Source organism: Perissodus microlepis, chromosome 7 (genome assembly GCF_051167445.1).
Source record: "Perissodus microlepis isolate ML-2025 ecotype Zambia chromosome 7, ASM5116744v1, whole genome shotgun sequence".
Lineage (NCBI taxonomy): Eukaryota > Metazoa > Chordata > Actinopteri > Cichliformes > Cichlidae > Perissodus > Perissodus microlepis.
This window is the reverse complement of record NC_140467.1, coordinates 23,878,542-23,896,122: the sequence shown is the minus strand read 5'-3', so window position 1 is coordinate 23,896,122 and position 17,581 is coordinate 23,878,542. Positions and strand designations below refer to the sequence as shown.

General features: G+C 39.6%; 1 protein-coding gene across 1 annotated transcript in view; it reads right to left on the bottom strand.

Annotated features, from left to right (window-relative positions):
* LOC146383116 (plasma membrane calcium-transporting ATPase 1-like) overlaps positions 1-15,042 on the bottom strand; it is a 28,746-nt gene extending 13,704 nt beyond the window's left edge. The window contains exons 1-10 of the mRNA XM_084934286.1: positions 14,477-15,042; positions 11,891-12,177; positions 9,356-9,553; positions 7,688-7,945; positions 7,247-7,372; positions 6,500-6,670; positions 5,542-5,568; positions 3,543-3,689; positions 2,150-2,364; positions 1,606-1,848 (exon numbers count right to left, since the gene is read on the bottom strand). Of these exons, the coding sequence (XP_084790412.1) occupies positions 1,606-1,848; positions 2,150-2,364; positions 3,543-3,689; positions 5,542-5,568; positions 6,500-6,670; positions 7,247-7,372; positions 7,688-7,945; positions 9,356-9,553; positions 11,891-12,086 (1,581 nt within the window). The 5' untranslated portion in view covers positions 12,087-12,177; positions 14,477-15,042. The remainder of the gene's footprint in view (positions 1-1,605; positions 1,849-2,149; positions 2,365-3,542; positions 3,690-5,541; positions 5,569-6,499; positions 6,671-7,246; positions 7,373-7,687; positions 7,946-9,355; positions 9,554-11,890; positions 12,178-14,476) is intronic.
* Positions 15,043-17,581: the final 2,539 nt, after the last annotated feature.

Here is a 17,581-nt window from a genome sequence, read left to right as displayed (position 1 = left end):
TGTTGTGGCGTTAACGTCATTTCAACGAGATTTACGCTGACAGCACTAGTGGGAACACAACGAATATGACTGCACATTTACACCGACATCATCCTAGTGCAAAGACAAGTGGAAGCAGACAAAAACAACAAGCACGCATGCTACAAACTTTACCCGAGTCATTTAGACAGCCGTTAGCACATGATTCTCCTTATGGGGACCTGATATGTTTAATATGCTGCTGAGAATATAGCCCAGAAGAAGCGTATAGTATAGCTTTTATTTTGGAAAGAGCCATTTCTCTGTAATAAACTCTCTTTTCCAAAGATGAGTGATTCCTCAATCAGATACAGGGCTTGCAAAATCGCTAGCCCGACGTCCCGGGGCTAGCGATTTTTCCAGTCGGGCTACCAAAATCTATCTCTGCCCTGCCCGTCGGCCTATCGTAGGAAGGAAATATATATGTCAATGCTTTTGCATTCTTTCGGAAATGTAGCTGGGTAATTATGTCATTGGCATCGGTGAGCCACTGTCAATATGTGACATGTTGAAATCGCGTTTGAATTTGCGCTTGTTTTTTGCTTTCACTTTGCAATCGCGCGAACTGTGTATAGAGAGCGACAGCACTGATTGGTGAGTGATGATAATTTGCGCACCAATTCCTCTGACATCGTCTTATCAATCGTTAGCTTACTATGCAAACATGACAAGTGAACTCTCCCGCAGCAAGCTTAAACATGTGAGAGGTTGATCGCGCAGAGAATCGCTGAGCGTTATGTGAGTGCGTGTGTAAAAGCAGCAGGATATATATTTTAGTTCTGCTGAGCCAAATAAGACAGGTCAGGGTGAAGAAGTGACAGCCAAAGAAAAGCTTACCACAAAATGGAAAAGTTATGACAAATCAGACTATAAGGCAAAAAGAAAGTGCAGCTTTATGGTTTCATGGACAAAAGAATTTCTGTGGCTGCAATATGACGAGCTAAATAACCAGGGGTGCGCATAAGTGGTCTGCAGGTGCGCATTCGCTGTCAAAATAAAAAACGCACACAAGATAAGAAGTTGCAATGCGTGTTTGCGTACATAGGATTTTCTGGAGGAGGACAGACATTTGTTTAGAACTCTTAAAGATGTCGAAGAAGCAAGCTCCTTTAAGCAATTACTGTGATGTTCCTCCACCTCCAAAGAAATGTCAGAAGGAGTCCGAACCACAAAAGAAGCACATATTCTCGGAAAAGTAGTTGCACGAGGTGAGCTGGCTTCAAACAAATGATGAACGCACAGAGATGTGGTGCAGAATGTGCCGTGACAATTTAATAAATGACAAATTAAAAAGGCATGAACATTTTTTTTTGTATCGAAAAAATATCGAACCGTGACACCAAAGTATATATATATATGTATGTGTATATATACACACACATATATACACACACACACACGTATGTATGTATATATATATTATAGATAGATAGATAGATAGATAGTGTAGCTGAATCGGTTTCCTGTCTGTGTGCTATACAGTGGATCCAGGAGACAGTAATCCAATGAGTCCTGAACTGCTGTGTTAGTCAACCTGCACTGCACTCCATTCAGCTTCCTGAATGAACTTCTATTTTTGCAGCTCACCATAATCTTGGTGGTGTAGGCGCAGTTGACCCCGATGCCCAGGACAAGCAGGTCCAGGATTTTGGGAGGGATAAGGTCTGGCTCTGGCACCTTTTTGTAGTAGCGTTCCCCGATGTAGGCCTGCACCACTGTCATGCGATTCATAGTCAGTGTGCCCGTTTTATCAGAGCATATGGCAGTGGCATTGCCCATTGTCTCACAGGCATCCAGGTGGCGGACCAGGTTGTTGTCCTTCATCATTTTCTGATAAAAGAGAAGAGCCATGTTACCAGTCTGTGGGTTTTATTTTGAATCAATCAAAAGAGCTCGGCTTGATCCAAGTTTGTCTGACGAGGGTTGAAATATTCCATTATTACTTTTGAAGTCCGGGTCATTGCTACAATGAAAGAGGTGGACAATAAATAAATCTGTAAAAGTTGCACAAATACTGTGTGCTACAAAAAAAAGAATAGATCAAATATCTATCTGGCATGTTTCATCAGGCTAAATATGTTAGTTTTATTATAGCAAACATTTTTTAATTTCCCTTGGAAAATAAACAGACCTTGACTGAATAGGCTAGGGAGATGGTGACGGCCAGAGGGAGGCCTTCAGGTACAGCTACCACGAGCACCGTCACACCAATTATGAAGAACTTGACCAGAAATTGTATGTAGATGGGCACACACTCAGGGATCCACACAACCCCCTGAATGCAGAATGTATCGATCAGGAAGCGAGTGATGAGGATGATGACAGTGAGAGTTGACATGAACAGACCTGAAGGCAAAGACAGGCAGCGAAGAGAACAGGGGCACAGACTTTAGTTCATCTGTAGAGTTAATTGTGACCATAACAGATTAAGTGAACAGTGAGTTAAGTTCAAATTTGTTCTGGATCTATATATCTGCGTTCATTTCCACTGAACCATCTTAAAAATGCATACAACAGCGTTCATATGTTCAGGCTTTATCAGCCCCCAGACAAATATTATGCATCTACAAAACATTTCTTCCTATACAGTCACTCCTATATAATCACATCCTTTATGTACAATGCAAGGGCTCCACAGGCTGTGGTCACACTCACTATGGACAAAATATAGTCCTTGTTTAAACAAGTTGTTTTAGCTTCACAACTCCTTTGAACCTTTTTAAGTGAAAGATTCAAACAAAAAGGTTCACATTCTGAGAAAATACACTTCAGGAATACAAATGTCTTTCTCAGAAATGACACTCGCAAGTTAAAAGACTTGTAAATTGGAAATGTATAAACAGTGATTCGCATGAGGAAAGATTAACTCATTTCTGCTGGAATCTTTGGATGTGAGCCAGTGCTACTGCAAAGGTGCAGTTTTTGCATCCTTTACAAAATTAGTCAGACGTCTGCTGCAACGCAGAAAAACTTTACATCTGCTCTGAAACTCTCTTGGAGATCTAGGTTTGTTGTTACTTCTGATCTTGAATATTGGATCAAAGGAGATTTTTCAGGAATTACTTCCTTTTTTGAGATGCTTAATAAATCACATCCAACATGATCATCACATAAGTTGTTCTCATCAAAGCCATGGATTCTAGTGTTCTGTTAGAACTCTTTGTTTTGTTCCTATTGTTTGTAGTTGTTCTTCGTAATCTTAGTAGCTTCCCTTGCATGCGAGCTTTCACTGAAGGATTTTTGTACAAAAAAAGCAGCTTTGCAGCTAGTCATTTTACATATTTGCCTAACAAGTAAAAGATCCCTGGATCATCTCCAGTAAGGAGACACAGATCCGACTGGGTTGCATCCAGAAAGACATCTGGTGCAAAACGCTCCCATTTCAAACATCCAGAGCGACGTGCTGTAGCAACCCATGTCTACCAAATATGGACATCACGTCAAAAATCAACGTCAAGTGTTTCAGAGCACAGTGATGTGTGGTCTCTAAATCTAAATTAAATCTCAATAATCAGACTCTGTACCTGCTTTGCCGATCTGCACAGCCAGCTTAGTTAGCTTCCCCTGGAGGACGGATTTCTCTTTCTTTGCAATGTGTTTTTTCTTCTTCTCTGGTTCTCCCTCACCATTAAGTGGCTGCATCTCCACAGAGGCTCCGTCCTTCTTTTCCCCTACAGGAAATCCAAAAGAACAAACAAAAGAAATCCAAACACTTGAATGTAAAAACTGTTTTTCTCTCGTAAACTGCCCTCAGAAAACAATGTTTATCACTAATACGCTATTAAATAAAAATGTAAAATTCCATTCAATTTTATTTTATTTACATTGTGTGAAATATCAACAATAGTCACCTCAAGGTGCTGTATATTTTAATGCACAATAATAAAGAGAAACCCCAACAATCAAACAACCCCCTTTCAGAAAGCATATCTGCAGGTGTGTATATATATGTGAGGGTGCTGATCCCATCTCGTAACAAGGTTATTAGTGGACAGGCAGACAGCCAGCAGTAGGCAGAAGAAGAAAGCAGCTGCCAAGCTTAAGCCCAATAATCTTCTTGGGCCTAATCATAGAGTCAGGAGCACCTGCTGCTACTGCTCAGACCACAGGGCCAAACACACTACACCATGTGGGACCACAGGGAGACAGGAGGATCTGTCAGGACCATGGGAAACTCCAAAGGAACCAAGAGTCTAACTGAACTACCTATTATAAAGCTATAATTTCCAACAGTATTTTTTGAGGGGTTGGATGATTGAAGTAACCTGCCCAGAAAATAGAAGCTTTTCATGTTATACTGAACACTGAGTTGCTAATTAAATGTGTTGTGCTGTTATGCAGATGATACCCCATAATAGTTATCTATGAAATAAGATGGCATAAATCAATAAATTAAACTAGAGGCAAAAAATAAAGATCAGAATTCTACTTCTGAATTCAGAGCTGAGGTTATTGTATTGGTCCATAGAAATCTTGAAATTATGGTATCTAATCAGATACAGATACTCTTAGGCTGGACAATTCTGTATGTTGTTCCAAAAAACCCCTGAAAAGCCTGTGCAGTGAGAGTACTCACAGGGATGAGAAAGAGATCATATTTCTCTCACATTAGCTTTTCCCTATTGGTTCCCTCCCACACGAAGTCTTTTAAGGTCAGGCCCAATCGTGTCTCTTGTGTGGAGCCAGTTTGGGTTCAGGAGACCTTTCTACTTTTGAAATTAGGCTTCAAATTTTCCTTTCTCTTAAAACTTAGTTAAGGCTAGATGTGGTCACCATGAACCAGCCCTTAAATATACCGCTGTAGGGTCAGGATGCTGGTGGACTTGATACAGTGAACATTTCTTCTCCACTGTTTTGTCCTGTCTATTTATAGACTGCTTTTTCTCCTCTCTTTCCCCTCACACCCAACTGGTTGCAGCAGATGGCTACCTCTCCCAGAGTCTTCACCTTACAATATCAAGTACCTTGAGACAACTGTTGTGAATTGGACATGATGTACATAAAACTACACATCAACAATAGATGATAATTTTCCAAAGTCTAATATTCAAAGACTGGATGTGATTTCATTCAAAGAACTGTAGGAAAGGTAACCATGATTTTCAGCCGTACCTAAACAGCCTTAAGCAACCAAAACTAAGTGGATTCTTTAACTGATAAGTTAATACGGGATAATTGGATAATATCAGATATCTGTATTTTTGTAATATAATTTAAGACTCATGCCCTAAAATATTTCTATCCACATCATCCTGTGAAATTTAAATATGGGACAGTACTCAGACCATGACTAATGATGATTCACAGGAGCACAGACTGGGAAAGGCCTCAAGTCTTTGACCCTCATAAATGTCATTGATGTCACACATTTGACCAAGAGAACTGGGCCCAGTCAAAGAGGATGAGGAACGAGCTGGTTTCAAACCAGAGATAGCTTTAAAAACAAATTGAAGCTCTGCTGTTTAATACAACCTTCACATCAACTCATTCACACAGACAGTGATGGCATATTTGTTTGCCTACCTTTCTTGCCTTTGTCTTCTTTTTTGCCTGTAAAGAAGAAACATTTAATAGCCGTTAGTCATGCAGCACTCCTCCTTCTCCTCCTTCACTACATCCATAAATCTTTTCTATCCTTCATCACAAAAAATATTATTAAATTTGAGTTTATAAACCACTAAGTCTGCTGTGGCAAATGCAAGTATTGAGTCTCCAAAATGAACAGGTTGTGTATAAATTTCGTTGGCTGGTTTTGTTGCTAATCCCAAGGAAATGTTGCTTGGTATTCTCTTTTCAGCAGGTGAGCTGTAGTCTACATAATCCCCAATATATACACCCACGTAGTTATTAAAGACCAAGGTGTTCTTAAATAAATTACTTAATTGATTAATCAATTAATCAAAAACCACATAATTCATTTATCACTGGCATGAATTTCATTTTCATCTTCCATTTCCACTTTATTTTTCAGGGACCATGTATAAACAGAAAAAATGAATCTTCTAAGAGAAAATATGCATTGTACCACGTTTAGCTACTAGCTAATTTCGATCTGCAGGCCATATATAAATTTTTGTGTAAACATGAGGAAGCAGCACAAATTGATGCAAATAAATTCATGGGAATGCAGGAAATTAACACTTTTTCTGTGAGAAGACCATGCATTGTTCTGCGTTTCTGTTGCTCTTATTAAAGCCATGCCTACACACATACATGACTAACCCACATACTCATACATAAAGAATGATTAATAAATTATTAAAACCTCCAAAGTCAACTGTTATCATTGTTAGGTGTTGATTGGTGTAAGCAGGTTTGCACACATAAACAGAGGAGTACCTGAGCAGGAGAGGAATCTTTTGCTGTGGGTTTGAGCTCCATAGCAATAACACTCCAATTTAAACACATGTGGACAACATGTTTTAGATATAAGTAGAACCACACTGGCATGTCAAATAGGATTCAATTCTACTGAACTTACTTTTCTTCCCCTTTGAATCTTTCCTTTTGTGTTCCTCTTTTTTCTTGTCTTTCTTGTCCTCGTTGTCACCTTCATCACCAGCACCAAGCAGGGTGAAGATTATTCCACTCTGAGAGTTCACACCCACAGCAGTGACCACCATCTTGCCAGAGCCTTCCATCACATGGGTACCTGAGAAAGTGAAAATGAAATATTTCACGAAAAAAACAAAAAAAACACAAGTCACGTTGTATCTCGCTTAACAGGGTTGAGTATGGTATTTTGTAAAAAAGGAATGTTCTTCACATCTTTAAAATAAAGTGCATTTTTTAATGGCCTACTTGTCTAGATGGAGAGAGAAGATGATTTTATTAGCCAACTGGTACCCCATTATATAGCTCAATTGACTAGTAATCAACAATTAGACTGCATTTGAAATGTTATATCCATCAGCCTCTGTGGGCATATGAAGCCCAGTATGTACCACAGAGAATTCTGGCCTAGTTCGTTTGCTTTCAAATTGTAGTTTTTATTCACTATAAGGACTAAAATAATAATAATAATAATAATAATAATAATAATAATAATAATAGTTTGTTATATGTATTGGATTGAGGCTGTAAGAACAGATTTGATGTTCCCAATTTAGGTGAGAAAACGAGAGAGGGTAGTCAGAATTAAAATCATCTGGAAAATCATCAGCAATGACAGCACAGGTCACAATGATCTTGGCTGTAATTTAATGTGAAATAGTGCAGAGTGATGCACCTGACAGCAGCATGGGGTCTTTGTCAAGGTTCTTCTTGACATGATCTGACTCTCCAGTTAGAGAACTCTCATCAATCTTCAGATCGTTGCCCTGAATCAGGACACCGTCAGCAGGGAGGAGGTCACCTGGAAGACAAACACTCAGGTCATTATGTTACATCACTGTTATGTCATCTGCTTGCCACATGCAGTCATACAATGTTTAGTTATTATTTGAAAATAACCATTTATAAAAACTAATAACGCTGTTGTTGGGTTTAAACCTTCGACCATCACAAAGACAACATGGGGATATTGTGTAGAAGGATACAATCATTTTTATATTTGACTGCAGAAGTCAGGATTTAATAGTATCAGCTGTTTATTTGTTAGTAATACCAAACTAAATGTCACCAAATGTTAGTAAAGTGAATTATTACACACATGATTTTGCTTCCTCACCATATTTGACTTGTGCAATGTCACCAACCACAATCTCGGACACTTTGATCTGGATCACCTGCCCCCCTCGAACCACCGTGAACTTCTGCTCCTGCTCGATGCGGTTCTGGAGGCCACGGAACTGCTTCTCTTTGCTCCAGTCATTGAAGGCCGTCACGAGCACCACACACACCACAGACAAGAGGATAGCAGCGCCTTCGATCCATCCAGCCTCTGCCTCACTCTCATCATCCACGCCGCCAGCTGCACTGCCACAGTCTAAACAGAGACACATCAGCTAGAACTTTTATGAACATTTTTCAGTTTCAGTCTTACATGACCTTCTGTCTGTTAACAGTGCCTCACATGCCAGTTTCAAACACAAGTTGACGTTTACTCAACTGTTGGGTGCACCATGGTGAAATCGCAGAGTGCACAGTGAAAGTAGCCATAACAGAAATACCAGGAAGGACCAGCACTTAACATTGTCTGGAGATGCATCGTAGGATGAACTTGTCAGGAGTTTTCAGGGTTTTATTAGAACTGAAGCTCAGAGCTAGTTTGGAGAAGCAGCAGCTTGTTAGATGAAGTTGATGTTAATTATTACAGCATTATTATTATTATTATTATGATTACAGTGACAATGACAGATGAACCAGGTATATCCTTTGAAATGCATACGCGTGTTTGTCCCTCTGCACAATAAAGTCAAGCTGAGCTTTCATGTAGTGCCACTGTACTCCATATACAATACAGGACATTTTATTAGGTATATCCACTGAACTGCTCATTAACGCAAATATTTAACCAAGCAGATTGGCAACAGCTCAATGACTTTAGCTGGATCTACTGTGATTTTCCCACACAACCATTTCTAGGGCTCACGGAGAATGGAGAAAATTTCCAGACTCCTTAAAGCTGATAAAAAGGAAACAGTAACTCAAATAACTACCAAGGTACAACCAAGGTATGCAGAGGAGCATCTGTTAATGCACAACACATTGAACCCTGAAGCAGATGTGCTACAGCAGCAGAAGACAATACAGCTGGGACTATATGTGCATAGGCTCATCAAAGGTGGTCAAATAAAGACTGTAAAAAATATTTCCTGATCTAATGAGTCTCAGTTCCCGGTGAGACATTCTGACGGTAGGGTCGGAATTTTGCATAAATAATAGGAAAGGTATGTAATGGTGTGGGGGATATTTTCTTGGTACACTTTGGCACAAACAGAGTATCATTTAAAGCCCACAGCCTTCCTGAGACTCGCTGCTGATAATCTCCATCCCTTTATGCCCATTGTGTAGCCAACATCTGATAGCTGCTTCCAGCAGAGTAAAGAAGCATTTCGCAACTCTGGAGCAAATGTGTGATGCCATCATGTCAATATAGACTGATATCTTTGAGAATTGTTTCCGGGACCTTGTTGAATCTACTTCATGACAAATTACAGGCAAAATGGGAACTGGCCTAACACCAGTTCCAGGAAGACTACTTTGCTGAAATTTTGGTGTGGAAACCAGTTCACCTTCATACAAGCTCATTACACTGATCACATGATGGACTCTAACTTTTCTAATGATCAGATATTGACCCGTCACAGCTCTACTACTAAAAATGTTGAGGCATCAGCGAGACACCTGGATACTCATAGACTAGTTTTCTTTTCAAGTAACAAAAACTACTCACTCTGTCTCTCAGCATCTGGTGGATGATAGAGAGAAAGGCCTAGTGAAATGATGGCTGCCACCTCCAGGATGATGAGTGTGACATCTTGCAGGGCTTCCCACACTAACTGCAAAAAGGTTTTTGGCTTCTTTGGAGGGATGATGTTAAGTCCAAACACCTCTTTCCTTCTGTCGATATCTTCCGATTTTCCATCTAAGCCTGCAGTAGGAGACACAAAGATAAAATGACTCCATATTCGTTCAGCTGAACATGGATCACACCTTCAACCTGACATGTATTTAGAACTAATTGAGCTGTTTGCGGTCTGTTTTACGAGGGGTGAAACACAACTGTTAGTTCACAGTGTAATATTACTTGATCAAATGTGTCATCAATATCACATTTTCTGATTGATCTTTTAAATGCACACTCAAGATGAATTTGATCTAGGTAGCCAAAGATGTAATAAGGCAACACTGTGGCCTATGATGTGCTCGATGAGAATGCATTCAAAAATCAAATAAAAATAAAAAAAAACAACTGATGAAATATACAGTGATGGTATTGCCTTGACGTCTTAAGAAAGTATCATAAACTAATACAGATTTGCATCTCCCTCTGGATCCAGAGCCTCAGCTAATGTATGTCGTGGAAGGAAATTTTCTTCCTTGGAGAAGCTATAGTCTCAGATGGCTCTTGTTCTAAATGTAACACATCGGTTATCACACTTGGTGTTTGTGTCTCTTCAGTAATATTGTGTTGTGCGGGAGCAAAGAGCAGACCGGTTTCCCCTCTGTGGAGTAGAACAACATGTCAGGACACACTCCGATCCCCTAAGAGACACTGCAGCTGCTGCGTGGCTGCAGCTGGCTCCGTCAGTTGTAACTGGTTTTTAACCCAACATTTCTCTTCATGTTGTCTGAAAATGAAACACAGTGAGCAGAGTGCTGTGCATTCTCCGAATGTTTAGGTAAGTGGGATTACACTAAGAGTTTATGTCATCTGTCCCCAGCTGTCGATACAAAGAGAAATAAAGCAGCAGAATGGATTTTCCAGTCAATTCAACCTGCTGCTGACATTTTACTCTCAGCAGGAGTCGAAGCACTGAAAGTGTTTACCGAGCGCGTGGAAGACGGACAGACTGAATGAATTAATAAAGGGGGGAAAATGTCAAAGGGCAGACGTATGAGACAAGCTCAGCAAAGACAAACTGAATGCGGTGTCTGTAGGTCACTATAAGACACCCTGTGTGGGTCAGTATTCAGATAAAGTTTAATAGGAAACCTTAAGTTAAAGTCCAACTTAGGCACGAAAAAGCAAAAGAAGCAGAGGCATTATAAACAAGAAACGCTGACTTGAGAGAAAGCTCCAGAGGAGACAAGCTTCTCATTTCAGAACAAAGTCAGCAAATATTTTGAGTAAATGAGCAGATTTGACTTGTGGGTGCTTTAAGAAAAGGAAAATAAAAGTGAAAGATAAAACTACTAAACACACCTGAACACTAACTAACTGGTAAAAGTGGACTGGCAAGGAGTGTGATTTTCCAGTGAACAGTCTAATATATTTGTTCACAGAAGAAAGAAATTTCACGATTACATTAAGAAGAAAAAACACACATGTAAAATGGATTGTTGACATCCGATCCATAAATAAATAATTTGAGCTACCCTCACTGTGAGCAAGTAAACCAATCCCTGTTTAAGACACACTGTTATTTCCTCTTCTTCTTCTTGATTGATTTGATTTGGCAGAGATTTATTGCCAGACGCCCTTCCAGAGACATTTCTCCCCATTTGTCTGAGCTACACTGGAGTTGCCCTCACCTCCAACAACATACATTTATAGTTTGTTTACACAGCTTGTGTATGTTTGTGTATGCATGTGTAGCTGTATATATCCACAAGTGTGTGTGTGTGTGTGGGGGGGTGGGGGGGTGGGGGGGGGGAGTTCTTGAGAGTCACCATCTACCAGAACCAAATTCCTTGTATGTGTCTGTGCATATACATGGCCAATAAACGCGATTCTGATTCTGATCTTTACAGCTACAGAAAAAATAGAAGAAAAAAACACTTTTATCCCCACTGCAACGAATCCTCTACTTGAATATTTTTGAACACAATGTGCTTTTCTCTGCCCAGAAACTGACAGAGAGCAGAGCAACAGGAGCTGCAGGTCACAGATGACTTTGACCATCACACAGTCAACAGTCCCCGAAGACTAATGAACCTAGTATGTCCTCTGCTGTTTTAATGATGCCCACGCCGGGAGGGGAGGTCAGTGAGTCAGTAGTGAAGAGTTCTAAATTTATTCAAAATCATAACTTTGAGGTGTATGCAGAAGTTTGCACACCCTGTGCTTGCTTCACATTTAATGCACTGTTACTTTCCTTAAATGATTTTTTAAAAATGAAGCAAACTGAGTAGCCTGTGCAAATGTTTGAGCTCTTAATTTAATCTGAAGTTTAATCTTAGATTCACATCTGTGATATTGTGACGCTGCGACTAGGAGTCAGTTTTGTAAGGACACAAAGGTAATACAATTTCTGAACATATTTACCATCGACAGGTGACGTCCTCAGCCGGGCACACAGTCCATTAACTTCACTATAAGATTCCTGGATTCTAGCAACTGCCTCCTCTCCTCTAAGTTCCATGAGGGAGCGCAGCTCCTGGACTGAGCAGCTGAACTCTGCATCGTGGTTGGCCTCGCCACGTCGGACATATTTGGACCCACTAAAAGAGTTGTTGGTCATTTTTCCTTTCTTGGGGACTCAGCAGAGGCCTTCTCAAACAGACTCAGTGGTAGGCCTGAGGTACCGATGTAGCCTGACAGGGACTCTGTGACTGTTGAGAGAAAGATAAGTCCTGATAACATCAGGATATACGCTGTACTGCAGAAAGAATAATACACTTATTACCACAAAAAATATGGGATTGGACAGGACGGTGACATCTCTGGTATGATTTCTTGGAAAGTAAAGGTTTGCACATTCTACACATTGCATATGATGAATTTGAATTCGTATACTTCTTATGATTCTACATCTTCAGATTTGGTTTTTTATAAATAAATAATGTCAAAAAAATACTTTTTGCAATCCCAAGCAGTTCATTTCAAAATATCATCATTGTCATCATGCAATACAAGTTTTACTTCACTTCATTTCAGTTTTGTTTGTATTGTGCCAATTCACAAAAGAAGCCACCTCAAGGTATTTTAAAAGATAGAAACTCTACAAAATCAGGGTGCAACTTCCAACAATCAGATGAGCAGCCTCCAGTGGATAAGGCTCAAGGAGGGGAAGCCATTTATCATGAGTGATTTGTGTGAGGGGAAAGGAGAGCATAGACAAACTACGAGAAAAAACACATACAAAACACAGAAGAGCAGAAAAGTTAATGGCATCTAGTAGTAGCATGCAAGTACATAAGGAATGCTCAGTGCACAATGGGAAGTCCTCCAGCAGCCTACAACAGCATAACTGAGGGTCCTGGTAGCTGAAAACTCTCTCTGTGCTACTTTTAGATACTCTTAGAACCACAAGCCAGCCTGCAGTCTGAAAGCAAAGTGTTCTGTTGGTATACTATGATACCAAAAGGTCTTTAAGATATAATGATAGTTGAAATTGATTTGAAATTCAGCCCTGGATTTATTAGGGGGCTGTGAAGGAGACAATATGGCAATATAGTCTGTGTTTGTAGTCCCTTTTTGGATCACCTGAAAGAATTTCAGGTAGGTTCACCACAATGAAAATAAAGAGCTACAAAAGTCCTTAAATTAACAAATAGATGAACCAGTTTTTTAGCACCACTTTCAGACAGGATGGTGCTAATTTGAGCTGTTCCTCTGCTATACTGAACTCTAAATCCTGACTGAAAGTTTTTAAATAAATAATTACTCTGTATTTAATCAGTTAGCTGTTTTACGACAACCCCTTAGATAATTTTTTTTAATAAACGTCATTTTTTTAATCACTCTATAATGAAGTAAACCAGTTGGATCAAATAAGGGCTTTTAAAGGGAGGGTTTAACTACAGCACCATAAAAGCATGTGGTCTTTAGCCTGTTAAAAGAGATACATTGATCACATTTATTATCAAAGCATAAATTAATGCTAAGGCTTTGTTGAACTGTCTGAGATAAAGTGATTATTGAGGTTAGTTCAGTGAGATGAATAGTATAGAAGCAATTAACATAAATATCTGCAACCAGTAAAGCTGCTGTACCTGATCAGCCATTCATGGAAAGGCTCTTCCTAATGTTTTGTAATTTATAAAGAAAAAGGCAAGGACATGAAAACTAGTGGGCAACAACACGATGGACAATAGTATGAAAACAGTATTTTAAGCTTTTTCACAATTAAAATCTCATTACAATCCAGTATTTACTCAACCGCATGCTTACGAGATTGTCTTAAGTCCTTTACATTAGAAACCAGCTCCATGAGACACAAATCAGCCAAGCAGGACCCAGTAGAGCTAATTTTATTTCCATCAAGCACAATGTTCTCCCCTCAATGGTTAACAGGAACTCAGACTGAATATGTAACAGTGTGTGGAGTAGAGATTTGTCCCTGCTCCTATGTGAACTGAAACCCTTTATATTTGCGCCTCACAGGTTGTGACCTCTGTGCCTTTAGCTGTAATCTGTGTCAATCAGTCAGCCTGGGCTTAATCTGGGAGAGGGAGAAACAGCCTATCTGTTTAAGGCTGAGGCAGAGGAAGAAAAGAGCTACTGAGAGAAGAGCAGGATGGACAGAAGTCAAAATAGTCATTGAAGTTTTGCTGCTCACTGTACCTTAGTATGGCTTTACTACGAATTCTAATTCTAATTCTAATTCTAAGTGCAGCTGTAAATGTTCACATTAGAAGCTGAAAAAGATGATCTAGAATTGGATATTGGAGGAAATCTCAAATTATCTATTATTAATTAATTAACCATCAGAACAGCTCCGGAAGCAAAACAAAGTAAAACTGCATAAGTAATGAATAAATTCCACAGGAAGTCATCCACACAAATACAAAAAAACAGAAACACATCCAGGTTTCATGACAAAAACACAACTTGAAGCCATCTCTAATAATAAAAAAAACAACAACAATCCATTACTGTAGCACTGAGAAGAAGAAAAGCTTTACTTACAGAAACTTCCCCCATCACCTCCTGTTAGCAGCAGCAGGTATTAGTGGTGGTCCGATTACTGTGAGCACCGACACACTCACAGCTCCAGAAACAGCCCATAACCCAGAGACAGCTCCTCAGCGGGCAGTCTGCAGAACAGCACCAAGACCCCAGTTTACTACCCAAACTGGTCCTTTTTCAGTGTGACCTTCAGCAAGCTCGCAGTTTCAAACAGCTCTCTTTATCAGAGGAAAAAACAGGAGCTGGCTGAATGATTATCTGAGGAAAGCCTCGCTTAATCTAATTAGACAATCTGTGGCTTCACTGAGTGCCAGAGAGACCGCTGCTGCAGCTCCTCCTGCTGAGAGCGACATGCCAAGTCCACACACGAACTACGTCTACACCTGCTGCATCCTCTGACTGAAAGGCACATAGCAGGCGTACACTCACCAGGTCAACACACACACCCCATCTAAACCTGCTGCTGCTGTGCTTCATACTCCAGAAAGGTGCACATTGAGTCCACATATAGCACTGAGACTCCTCCTGCTGAGATGAACCAATTAGATCTAAACAGACCAAACTGTGAAGGTGAATGCAAGTGGTCGGACGTTACAGCCTGACGACCAACTGCAGCCCCAAAGGAAACTAGTTCAGTACATAACTAACCATCAACACGACTTCTCATGGAGAATTCCATGAAACAGTCCAACTGTTTGCTCTACTGTGGTCTTTTCACTTTGTTACACACACTTCATCACCCTGAGCAGCAATGATGCATGATGACGTCATGTGACACACGCGCACACACACGGATTACAGTACACAATGACATAGAAGGATTAACTGAGTGTGCACACACACATACACACACACACACAGGATAATATCACTCTTTCGTATTTACGTTCTAGTATTTTTGTTTTGATCTAACATGATCTTTGACCCCACACTCTAAAGAGGTCTACACAGTAGTAGTAGTTTAAGGATTGGTTCGACAGATCAGTGATGGACTACTAAGACCAAAGCTCTGGATTCACTGCTTAACAAAAACCACGGTTGATCAAAATGTTTCTGTATTCTCTGCATACAACCATGACGAGCCACGAAAGAAAAAAACAAACACAACACAACACACAGAAAAGAAATCAAAGACTACTTTGACAAAGGCAAAACCAGGGCTATGCAGAAGGTACAGGCCAGAAGTTTACCCATCATGAGCATGAAGAGCATGGGTATTTTGGTAATTTGGGGGGTTTAATTATTTCTTTGAACTTCTTTTTTTTTTCTTTTTTTAAGTTTTTTTGGGGGGAAGGAAGCATATATCTTTGAGGGCTTTAACAAAGAAGAACTGGATGTACAAGTGTGAGGTGAAGCTAAAAAATCTGGAGGTAGTCTTCCCACTTCATTATTTCATCCACTGTGACATGTACCACTACCACAGGCAGCTTGAGAAAAAAGTCAGAGCATAATTTACTCCTTTACTCCTCTGACCTCTTGTACCTTAGTCAGATAGTTCACCATTGTCTTGTCTGACCATAAAACTATTCTCCAGAACTCCGTCTTTTGAAATATTTGAGTATATTTATATATTTGAGCCTGTATGTATACCCTGTGTGGACTATAGAAAATCCCAAATAAATGTAAAACTATACCGTCACTTTTTGATGTGTGATGTATGCTATGTCATTAAAGATGTATGCTGTACAACCATTCCATCCTGGAAAAAGAGGCAGTCAGAGAAATCACAAAGGCCTGTGACTCTAATGCCCACGATGAGGTATGTAAACATCTGAAAGATCTGAAATAAACAACAATCAGACTGAAAGAAGGCAAAACCCAGAGAATAAACACCAAAAACCATCTGTTATAAGTCAGGAACAAAACACTGAGACAAGAAGAATCCTACTTGATACAGAGACAGTAGAAACCCTAAAAAGACTGGAACAATAAAGTGAAAAACAAAAATGCAATGATACCACAAAAAGTTAAAGGTACTAAAACAACACTAAAAATCAAAACCAGAAGCAAAAATCATTGTAACAATAAACATGACAATTTGGGGACACTGTTTAATAACATTTGACTGAAATTCTAAGCACAAAGTTTTTATGCCCTGGTGACTGTTGAAATTAAAGTTAATTTAGATAAAGCCCAAATACTGTAAATATTGTTTTGTCACCTCCTTTAATAATATTTTCAAAGTTATGCTAGTCATGCTAATTGCTAAAACAATTATAACTAAGATTTATGTAGACCACTGGGTGGTTTAGAGCTTTTTGGGTGGTGTTCAAGAACGCCTATATTTCATTATAGCAGCCCTAAAAATAACATTTTAGAAATTCCCACAGCCCATCCAACCAGGAAGGTGACTTGAAACACTCACCAGTAGGAAAAAGGGAGGGGGGGAGAGGGGGCACTGTGGAATCAGAGCAATAACTTTGAGTGGGAAAAGCCTTTTAAAACCTTACTTTGGGGCAGGGTCACATTTTTCCTATTCTTATCAAAGTTGATTACTGAAAATAAATATGACAGTGCATCCAGTAGTCTTAACATGAGTCATAAGAGGCTACTGAAAGAGGAAACCTTGCCCTAAACAATTGATGAGCTTAGCATGATGGCCCACAATTGACCTGGAAGCAACATCCCAAAGATGTTCTATCTTTGTGGTCAGGACTCTGTTCAGGCCAGGCAAGTGCTCCCAAATCAGATTCTGTCATCCATGCCTTTGTGGACCTTGCTTTGTGCACTGTTGTGCATTCATGTTTGAACAGAAACGGGGCGTACAGGCCGTACAGTAAAGACTTGACAGCCATTTAACACTTCAATACAATTTTTAAGGCTTTGCCTGTCCTTCAAGCAAACTGGAGAGCTATTCCTGAAGACTATTTAAAGAAATTACAAGAAAGCTTGCCTAAGAGAGTGGCTGTGTTGAAGAATGGCTATCTCTACAGTTTCCCAAAGTGACACCATCAGTGCTTTTATTTTGTTACACTGACAGTATACAGCTCATAATGGTGAACAATAAATTAAATATTTATAAATTTTCACATTTAGATAAACTACAATCACATAATTTGGGGTATTTTTCATGGTTTGCACCATAAAACTGTTAAAATACATTAA